Consider the following 11065-nt stretch of genomic DNA (forward strand, 5'->3'; position numbering starts at 1 on the left):
CATTTTTCACTGTCGCTCACTGGATATTTTTTTTTTCAGACCAGTCTCTGTAAACCTACAGATGGTTTTGTGTGGAAATCCAGAAGATCAGCAGCCTTCTGAAATACTCAAGACCAGGTAACAATTGTGGCCACTTTCAAAGTCACTTAAATCACCTTTTTTCCCCATTCTGATGCTCAGTGTTAAACGTCAGCAGGCCATCTCAACAACGTCTACAATCCTAAATGCACTGTGAGTTGCTGCAATATGATTGCTGATTAATATTTGCATTAAAAGCAGGCGAGCACGTGCCGGTGAGTAGGTAGCTCAGTGTGTTCATTATTTAAAAAATGAGCAGATTTAAAAACATATTAGCTAAAACTGTGTTAACAAAATGCACTTTGATCATGTTAAAGGTATCGAAGTTTAAAAAACATGTCACTCATTCATTAATCTCTAGTGTTATTTAGAAAACTGCAATGACAATGACACAAAATACATAGGTTACATTTTATTACAAAAATAAAAACCTCTCACACTTGCAGTTTGTCTTACACGGTATCTTTGCAATAAATTGCGCAAATAATAGAAAAACGTGTGGCGAAACACATCTAGCATTATGCATATTTTATACTTAATGAGTTGCTGTTTGCCTCAGTCTGCTGCTGCTCACCGCCACCTCCAGAAGAGCCTGCTTCTCTGTGTGTTCAAGTACATCAGAGATCAGATCATCGAGAGCCTCCCCACCTCTCATAAACTCCTAAACACAGAGCAAACCACATGACATTGACTTTAACTCTTGAGAAAGAGCTGAAATAGAAAATACTGACTTCAAATCTAACCTTAATATCCCTAGTTGTATATCCTGTGCGGTGATCTGTGACACGGTCCTGACTGAAGTTATAGGTGCGAATCCTCTCTGACTGAGGAGCGCGTGCCCACCTGTGTTTAGACACATAGGATGATGACAAAGTTGGAAAAAAGAACAAAACATCTGCGAATATTACAGATTTTTTTTTCCTGCTTCACCCACCTGCTGCTTTCGTGCTGTATTTCTCTGTTTAGTCTCTTTACCCATCATGCTTTGGTAGAGCCTGGCTCTCAGCATGCGCAGGGCAGTTTCTTTGTTTTGCAGCTGAGATCGAGTCTGCTGACACTCTGCAGTTATACCTGTAAAGAGGAAAGACCCTGCTGTATCTGCTTAATGTGTTATGTGGCATTAAAGATAAGGGCTTGTATCCAGCTGAGATGGGTTTTTTTGCCTCTCCTCTACTAATGACTTGACATTTTTTTAATGTTGGCAACCAGAAAAAAAAAAAGATGTTGTTGCTCCCACAGAAACCACCTGAAAAAAAAAATACAAATCCCAATAATGAAAAACTAACACGGCAGCATGCAAAGCAATAAACCTTCAAAATGCAGGTTTTCAGAGAACCGGGGTTACCCTGGTAACCAAGCCTTCAAAAACGCCTTGGTGGACACGCCCCTAAATGTTTCCAAATCCCTTGAGTACACCGGTATGGTTTACCCGTCGGAAGATGAACTATGCGCACTGCACTGTCTGTTGTGTTGACACTTTGACCCCCAGCACCACGAGATCTGAATGTGTCGATTCTAAGGTCCTTTGGATCGATGTGGACTTCAAACTGTGAACACCAAAGATAAAAACACAGATCTACTGTTTAATCACGCTAATAAACACAGAGAGCTTATACATAGACAAAAGCAATGTACCTCCACTGGCTGAGGCAGGATGATGACGGTCATGGTCCCTGTGTGGATCCGCTGCATCCTGGAGGAGAGGCCCACCTCAGGGATCCTTTGAACCCGATGTGTTCCTCCTTCATGCTTCAGGTGCCTGTACACGTTCTCCCCGGCTATTCTGACTGCTGCATGGTGCAGACCACCTGAGAGGCACAGCTCATGCATCTCTAAATGTTTTCTGCATGCACCAACTTGATTTATTACAGGATACAGTGTGATCAGAAGTTTACATCCACTCATCGTGGGCATGAATGTCATGGTAATTTGGGACTTTTATGATTCTTTGAACTGTCTTTTTCCAGGGTGGAATGATTGTACAGCAAACATCCTTAATGACTTTAAAAAGCAAGAATTGGGTACTTAAGCTTGAATTTATTTTTGGATTTTCTCTCCACACAGGGTCAAAGTATACATACAGGCTAAATATATAGAAGACACCCCACTACTATTTGGTTAAATGTCTCTTAGCAAGTTGCACCTTGACTAGCTGTCAAGCAGCTGCAAATTTCAGTCAAGCTTTAGGTGTTGATTTTGGAGAATTACTCAATCTGAATCATTCTGCAATGAGTCATCCAACTAATTAGGCTGCTTTTAAAAGGTAGCATTTTAAATGTGTACTTGTTGAATTGAGGTTGGCAAATGTGAAATTTTGGAGCAGCATATTCCCATTCGCCCCTTATTTAAAGTCATTAAAGGTGTATGCTGTACAATCATTCCACCCTGGAAAAAGAAAAGCTCAAATAAATCATTAAAACCCAAAGTTACCATGACATTCATGCCCATGGTGAGTGGATGTAAATTTCTGACCACAACTGAAAGTAAAGCACATCTGAAACTAATAACAAAGTAGGGAAAACAATAGGGACTGCTTATGAATATGCAGAAATACATAAATAAACAAAGCTTACCATACTCTGCAGGTGTGTAGTTCAACACCTCAAAGTCCCAGTCTTTGTAAAATACAAAACCCTGGTACATGTCAAACATTTCTTTGGTAAACTGCTGACAGATGTCACCTGAAACCACATAAAACTCATTAGCCAGTGTAAGACTTATTTTCCAGGGCAGTATGTTACTGCGAGGTGTATTGTGAATGTATGAAAAAAAATGAGCAAAAAAAAAAAACAAAAAAACCTGGGAATCCAGCTGTGTTTAAGCAAGCAGATAGTGACAAAAATGAGCTTTGCTTTCCTTCATACCTCCTGTTGTCCGCCCTGATACGACCTCCAGCAGAACATCACTTGGAGTCAAGAGGATCAGTGGGGATAAGAGCTTTGATTAGCTGGGGAAAAAGGAAAACCTCATGAACAAAACAAGGTCACACACTTCTTCTGCATTAACTTGATTATGACTTTTGTGTTCTTACATCTTTTTCAAGGCCAAATCTTGCTGGAGATTTGTGCTTCCTCCTCTTTTAGCAGCTGGGCCAGATGTTTCTCTTCATCTTTGGTGCCAGCTGAACGTGCCATCAGCAAGGGAAATATTTTGATTTATTTTGCAAAGAATGTAAAGGGAGAACTATATTTACACGAAACTGCAAACTATTTCAATAGTTTAGAACATGAGAAAACACGTTTAAGTGTTTTCTGTGGTCTGAGGTGAGTTTATACAGCAATTTCATGCATATACGGTAAATCTGAAATTCCTACTCACTTTTTAGAAGTGAACTGACCTCTCGAGCTCTTTCTGGGCTTGTTCAATACTCCCAAACACACTGGCCAGAGGCAGCAGCTCAGTGTGTTTCTTTATGAGCACTTTTCTATCTGACTCGCTGAGGGATGCGTGCTGTAGCTGCTTGCTCAGGTCTTCGTACTCCTTCATGAGCTGCTGGAGATACACCTGAACTGACTCGTTTTTGTACAGCTCCCCCACATCACTGTGAGAGAAACGTTTGGATACCACACTGGCCCCAGTATGGCACCTCTATCATGTTAGCATGTTTCAGACCGGTGTGTCCCATCAGCGTTCTCCATCCTCCTCTTCCTTCTCTGCTGCTGTAAACTACGCGGGTACACAAAGAGCACAGTCTGAAGCAACGCTGACAAGCATTTGACTAAATTTAGGGGGTGACGAGTGGAGTAAAATTATGCTCACTAGGTTTTATTTGAATGTTTACAAGGAGTTCGATGTGACTGCTGCTAGCAGTAAGAGAGACCGATATAGTTTGACGCGGAGAAGAATGTGAACTCTGGGAACTGTAGTCTTAGGTATCGGTCCCTTCGGTTACATCACGCTTGCGTAAATAAATGAATAAATAAAATAAACATATTTTGGTAATATGTAAATGAACATAGAAACACCACATCAATTTTATTTAATTTATAAGTTTGACTATTTAACATACCTCCAGCATTACTTTAAAAACCTTAAAAAAAGGTTTAAGAGAGATTAAAAATTGTTAGCTAGCACGTCAGTATGTCAAACTTTGGAGTCAGTGAAGATGGTGAGATGATTTTAAAAATGTTTTTTAGCGGTTTAAGCAATTAACTATTTGAAAACTAGTATAATGACTAGTATGTGGTGTTTCTTATAAAGTCCTAAAATGTTATGTTTTTCAGTGTGTCTATTTTTAGCAGTGCTGCTAACAAGAAATAAGCTCCTGGCTAAATTAGCGGCCAGGTAATTACATTTTACAGACTTTTAATAACTGTTTCTCATTATTTCCAGGACAACCTGGGTTTCATTAACCAAGGCAGTGGAGGATGTGAGTCAGCATAGGCTATGCCCGGCTGAGGCCCTGAAAGAGAAAACAGAAGACACTCAGTGCCTTGCAGGTTCCATCTTTAACCCTAATACACAGCACTGATTAACTATCTGTAAAACACTTTAAACAGGGATGGGCAATTAATTTCCCAAGGGGGCCACGATGAGAAACTTCATTTTTATCTCTTTTAAGCTTATTGGTGCAGCTCTCCAGTGCTGTCTCATGGGGCCCCTAGGAAAATTATTGCCCATCCCTGCTTTATACAATCATAAAAACACAGTAGAACACAATTAATTGCCACACACCCAGTGTTCCAGATCTATTTTTACAATACAGGCCATCATACTGGCTATGTTTCTCAGAAACTGGCCGACTGACCAACGTGGTGGCAACACAGGTTTTGCAAGAAAATGATTGAAAGGTCAAATGTGCCCAGAAAGTGAAGTTAATTATGGGGAAACAGTTATTTGTGTGGTTGGGGCCTGTTTTTGTCTGTCTTTCAGTCTCTTTTGGCTTCACTGGACTTTTTGGTTTGCTTCATTTTCCAGGGCAACACTTTCAGAAATTGAGAGGAAAAGTGAGGTCACAGACAAGAACTGAGATCCAAAATGAGGGAAATCCTAGTGCTGGAAAGTGAGGTGGAGCAGCTGGAGCAGGCAGACCAAACTCCTTCATGATCGCTGTGCATACATTGGCAAGGAAACGCAGAACTCCAGGTTCTTATAGCCGAGGAGGAGGAGGCTGCACAAGCGACGCTTGCAGGGTTCAGCGCTTACCGAAACAAGATGGAAGCTCACAAGGCAGCTGTTTTACATGCAGCCAAGCCAGACAAAGGCCCAAAAGAGCTGAAGGAGAAGAAAGAACTAGTGCTGATGCTGAGACAGAAGAAGGAGGAAGCTGAAGAACGATCTGAGAATCCAAATGGAAACACAGTGCAGATGGCAAAGGTGGTCTACCACACCTTCATTTTATCACAGAGATCTTCCTCAGAGATCTGCAGTGTCCATAATCATTACATGCTCATGGTTTTCTGCAGAGAGAGGTTAATGCTCTGAAAGAGGAGATTCTCCCTGAAGATGAAGACCATATCTGAAAAGCGTGGGCAGCTGCAAAAAGAGTTGGAGATTTGTGCACAGATAAAGAAGGACATAGAGGTATGTAGACTTACCCAACAGAAAACAGGGAAACCTATGAGGCTGAATGCTGCCATTGTTTTTAATTAAAAAAAAAAAAAAAAACTCAATCACCTGTGTAGAAGTTTGTAGCACAACATGAATTACTTCGTAGTCGGAAAGATATCATCATCAACATCACTTTTCCCCCCTGCCTCAGATCCAGAACAGGCGTTATGAAGCCATCATCAAGCGCCTCCGCTGCCAGCTGAGCAGGGCGCAGGCCAACCACAGGTAAAAATAAATAAATAAATGCAGGTACAAATGCAGAAGTGATACTATGAACATAACTCTGTGAGACAATAAACATGCAACATATAGCTCAAAAAGCAAGGTACAGAAAAACCGAAAGTACAGGGAAGAGAAATGAGATAAGAAAGAGAAAGCGAGTAAATATGTCTCATTGCTAAATACTAAAGGCTAAGCTGCACCTGCTTCCCTTAGGCAAATGTCTGATGATATCTACCACATGAGGAGACAGCTAGCCGAGCTCAAGAGGCAGCAGCAGCAGTCATCAAAACTGCAGTGTCAGACTAATGTTGGTTGGTTGTTCTGTTATCAGGACAAATGCAAGCCTGTTGTTATGGCTGTGTTACTTTATAAGGAAGGAGCATTTTTGTTATTGAAGTTGAACAACAGGGGGCAGCAGTCACCACTGAATGTCTGACTTTATCTGTTTGACTTTCTTGCTTTATGCCAAATATTTACACAGGAGTTACTGTTAAATATGTTCCTTGAAATATGCAAGTTTTTCTTTTTCCAGATGGAAACCATAAATGGAAATGAAAGAAAGAAATACAGGAGTGCTTTGGTGTCTTGTGGATCAGCATCAGCAAAGGCGTGGGATGGGATTTCAGGTCATGTGGTGACATTGAAGCAATTTGTACACAACAGTAAACCAAGCAAAACACAAGCCAAGTGTCCACTGTAACTGTCAGTGTGACAGTGCTGCTTTGGTACACGCTGTCCCAGCTTCTGCCTCACTGGGCCCCTTGATGCCTCTGAGGCGACAGTCCCACTGTTGGGTTAACAAGGGCGTGACTGTGCTACTTCAGCCATAACGCAAAACTAATTAAACAATGAAGCTGCCTTTTCAGAAGATGAAATCACATCAGAATGAATTGAATCAGCCTCTGAGAAAAGCTGTAGCTTAGTAACTCCACAGTTTTCATATCTGAATTGTGTCCTTCTGGCTGTTATTTGAACAGCTGTTAAACAGATGTATAGTGAAGGAAAGACACAGAAATACATAAAAATGTTGCTGAGAAGTGGGTTTTATCTGCTGAAGACTAAAGTGCAGCAAATTTGATTACACAGAGCCTAAATGGAAGATTCTGTTAACAAATTTTATTTTATTTTAAAAAGAGCATGGCAATGCTTCAACCACACCGATGTTTGTTACATTTAAAAACAATTATTACATGAAATATCTGTGCTGAAGTTGCAGGTATGTGTCGTAGCTATAGCTTTAACTTCAAATAAGCGATTGTGTGGGAAGTGTGGTTCAGTGTATGGGTGGTCAAGGACACGAATTAAAGACTGAATTTCATACAAAAAAAGCAGTTTAGTGAGCCATTTTCTTAAATGTGCCTGTAATACAGCAGTACTGCTCTGTCTGATTGACCTCATTAGTACAGTACCATAACAGCAGCACTGCAAAAGTCTTAAGCCACCCCAGTAATTTATATAAGTGTGCAAATATCCATGGAAATACAGTGTATAGGGCAAAATAGTTTGTACAATTCTAACAAGCTTGAAAGTTGATATTTGGTGTGACCATTTATTCTTCAGCACAGTCTGAACTCTCTGAGGCAGCTTTCTGTCATTTCTATAAGTAGTCTTCAGGAATAGTTCTCCAGGCTTCTTGAAGGACATTCAAAGCTCTTTTTGATGTGTCTGCCTTTTGATCCCACACTGCTTCAATAATGTTGAGGTTTGGGCTCTGGGGGCCAATCCATGACTGATAGTGTTCCACTGTGTGTGTTTTTCTATCCAGGTATGATTTTACTGCATTGGCAGTGTTTGGGATCATTATCATGCCGAAAAATGAGCTATTGCCAGTCAGAAGCTTTCCAGATGATACTGCATAGTGGATCAAAATCTTTTCTGCATTCATAATTCCATCAATTTTGACAAGATCTCCAACACCACTGACTGAAATGCAGCCCCAAACCATGACAGAGCCTCCACCCTGTTTTACAGATGGCTGCAGACACTCACTGTTGTACCTCTCGTCTGATTTTCTCTGTAGATATTGAAAACAATTTGAACCAAAGATTTCAGATTCAGATTCATAACTCATCAGACCTGTTGTCACTGATTTTCAGTCTAGTTCTTGTATAATGTGGCATACCTCAGCCTTTTCTCCCCGTTTTCATTCCTTAATCATGGCTTCTTGACAGCCAACCTTCCACTGCCACTTCTTCTTTTGTCTTCCACTTGTTTATTTTCCTTTTTTAAGGACACACTGCACATCATGCTGAGATATGCCAGGTTTTCAGCTAATAGCTCTTTGGGAATCACCTTGTTGGTGCAAAAATACTATTTTATGTCTGTTAAACTGCATTTTCTTTGGCATTTTTGTAGATTTAGTTAAAGAAATGGGAACAAATTATGTGTTTGACAGGCTGCTATTAACAAAGTGCCTAAAGATGCAATTAAAAATTGCTTTTTGCCAAGTTGTCTGTTAAGAAGAAGAAAGTTAAAGAAAGTCTGGCTGCTGGGCAGCAAAATATATAGAAATGAGGGGTGGCTTGAGACTTTTGCACAGACTTTTGCACAGTAGTGTATACTCCCAGGCTGACAGCCCTCTGCCTTCTCAGCCTTGAGCCTCATACCACTCAAACCATCCTCTCAGAAAGGACAGTCCACTTTAATTAGAAACTTTCTGCAGTAAATTTATTTCCTTGTTCACATCACACAGTACAAGCACATGCCTGAATTTTTGCACCCACAGTCCACTCCTTAAAATACACAACACATTTCTTCTTTGGTCTTTCATTCCATTAATTTTAATGCCTAAAAATAATAATAAACTTTATTCCCCTAATGTGGACTTAAGTAATTGTCCAGTGTATCATGGTGGGATTAGTGTTCAAATTAAACTCTGTTTCCATTGTTTGTTTCGACCGCAATGCATGCTTTGCATTGTTAAGCATGCTGTGTTACATAAGACGGGGTTTCCACTATGAAGAGCAGTGCGTTCCTTGGTTAGAGATTCTTAAAATAAATGCCATATGCTTCCACTCCGGGCTAATTAAGCCTGGCTAATTAGGGAATGAAATTAACACCAGCCTTCTACCACATGCTGTTTTTATTTATTTATTTACCTATTTTGGCTTTGACACATTTTTCTCTCCAATTTGGCATCAACCATCATGTCAAAATATTCTTGGCTGGTGAATGTAAGAGGCATAGCATAACAGCTAGTGGAGACTTAAAAATGGAAAAACAGAAGTCAACTTAGAGGGGTTTTTCCCCGCTTTTAAACACTTAAAACATGATTCTTCACAGCTCTTTATTGCCTTTAAAGGTCATTTTAGCATTATTAACAAGTACTTCCGCATTCCGGTCCTGTAAAAATGATCTTGAAATGACAGAAGATAAACAAATCCATGAATCTGTCTGTCGCTGACCTTTAACAAAATTACTGTCTCTTGTTTAAATCATTAAAAGCTCTTCTCTTTCCAAGAAGCATCCCTTTGACCTTAGATTCAGCTTGTGTTGGCCTTTTGATGAATGAACGTGCCAATAAAACATACTTGGCAAGCCCTCACATTGACTAAGGATCTCTCTGCAGAACGGCAGAGCTCATTTATTTCTCTCTGCTTGCTCGTCTTCTGTGGCTGCAGTGTGCTTTTGTGTGCAGATATTGCTCACAGAAACTGGTACAAGTTAAGGAAATTATCTAGTGAATACAACTTGTAGATTTAAAGATGCTGTTTGACTAGTTTAAGATCATTTTGCTCCAAAGCAGCAGTTCCTGGAGGGAAAACACACATGAGGTTGCATGAGAAACCTCAATATGATTATGATCATAACTATTATATCTACCCTCCTTGGACTGTTGATAAGCCACATTTATTTTCACCCTGACAGCAGGTATAACATCATTTCCTAAGAGCCAACAGAATGATAATTGCCACCCCATAAAATTAGACATGTTTTCTCCTCTGCTCTAATTGACTGAAGGGTTACATAACAGCCTGATACAAACACCTACAGGTTTATTTGATGGTCAGTGTCTCGCTATAAATTTTCGCCTTTCAAGGACAAGACTTGTGATAACCTGTAATTTCATATTCCACTTTGTTTAAACAGTCTCGCACCTCCTTCTCCAGCTCGTGTGATAAAGTGTGTCTGAGTGGCACATTTATAGCTATTTGCACATCCTCTGGCCAGCTGCCCGTGTTTGATATATGGAGGTAGAGAAACAGTTATGTGCATGCCTCGAGTGCCGAGCAGCATGTAATACATTCTTAGACTTCTGCTACTGTAGGTTGAAATGTATTTGCTGCAGAGTAAATACGGCAGCTGATCGTTTGTTGGCTTTGTGGGTGTGTAGATAATCTGAGTGCATGAAAATCTTATTTGTTCTCCATAATGTGCAGCTGGATCTGTTTAGTTGGCAAGAGTCCCATTTAGTGATTATATCTAACTGGTACAATCAATGTTTTGTGTGTTTGCACGTGAAGGTGTGCATGTGCATGTATTAGGTATTCTTGCTGATCTCAAGTGGACAGATCCTGCAGATGTTTATCACCTAATGTTTTTAAGCTGTCCATCATTTTAACAGCAGATATTTATTTGTGGATTGTATCCAAAAACAGAATTATCTAGGAATCATTTCTGGGAATAATGTTTCACATTTTACATCAATTCAGTTAAGATTCTTTCAGGTTTTAATTTGCAGAAATGTCCAGATAACTCATGAACTTGCATTATGGAACAGGATAATCCCAATTAGAAATTAGTTCTTTTTTTCTATTATCCATCATCCATCCATCCATCCATCCATCCTCTTAACCAATCAATTCAGAATTGAGGGGAAGTTGGACTTAAATCTGTTTATTGAGATTCAGATATCTAGATGACTATGTTTTGCCGTATTTCCACTAGTACCTACTCAGCGCGACTCAACTCAACTTGACACAGTTTTGTTGTTTCCATTACAATTACGTACCACGTCAGTGTGTAGTTGATATAGCAACGCAGGCAGAAGCCACTTGACATAATTCGTATGCAACTCAGCCACATCCATTAGCTTGGAGACCTCCCGATACACTTTATTCTAACTGAAACTAAACCAATCTGTAAACAACAATTTCAAACTAAATTAAAATAAAATCTAACAGAAAATAGGAAAATAATCATATTCTATGTAAAAGTTCCCATAACAACATTTAGGGGGATGTTGCTGAACAGACTGATACAAACCCCAGCATGT

General features: G+C 39.9%; 2 protein-coding genes across 2 annotated transcripts; one reads left to right on the forward strand and one right to left on the reverse strand.

Annotated features, from left to right (window-relative positions):
• Window positions 1-514: 514 nt before the first annotated feature.
• On the reverse strand, window positions 515-3973 carry LOC115794844 (peptide chain release factor 1, mitochondrial). Its single transcript, XM_030750513.1, is given in 13 exon segments — window positions 515-739; window positions 822-905; window positions 907-921; window positions 1013-1149; window positions 1508-1625; window positions 1714-1886; window positions 2652-2759; window positions 2943-2988; window positions 2990-3025; window positions 3096-3199; window positions 3397-3420; window positions 3423-3655; window positions 3657-3973. Coding segments are annotated over 13 exon segments (1251 nt in total). The 5' UTR covers window positions 3704-3973; the 3' UTR covers window positions 515-613.
• A 185-nt stretch (window positions 3974-4158) lies between these two features.
• ccdc122 (coiled-coil domain containing 122) lies at window positions 4159-7147 on the forward strand. Its single transcript, XM_030755664.1, is given in 11 exon segments — window positions 4159-4186; window positions 4302-4362; window positions 4411-4506; window positions 4996-5036; window positions 5039-5103; window positions 5105-5147; window positions 5150-5394; window positions 5484-5513; window positions 5515-5601; window positions 5780-5853; window positions 6064-7147. Coding segments are annotated over 11 exon segments (993 nt in total). The 3' UTR covers window positions 6287-7147.
• The last annotated feature ends 3918 nt before the right edge of the window (window positions 7148-11065 follow it).

This window comes from Archocentrus centrarchus, chromosome 2, assembly GCF_007364275.1.
Source record: "Archocentrus centrarchus isolate MPI-CPG fArcCen1 chromosome 2, fArcCen1, whole genome shotgun sequence".
Lineage (NCBI taxonomy): Eukaryota > Metazoa > Chordata > Actinopteri > Cichliformes > Cichlidae > Archocentrus > Archocentrus centrarchus.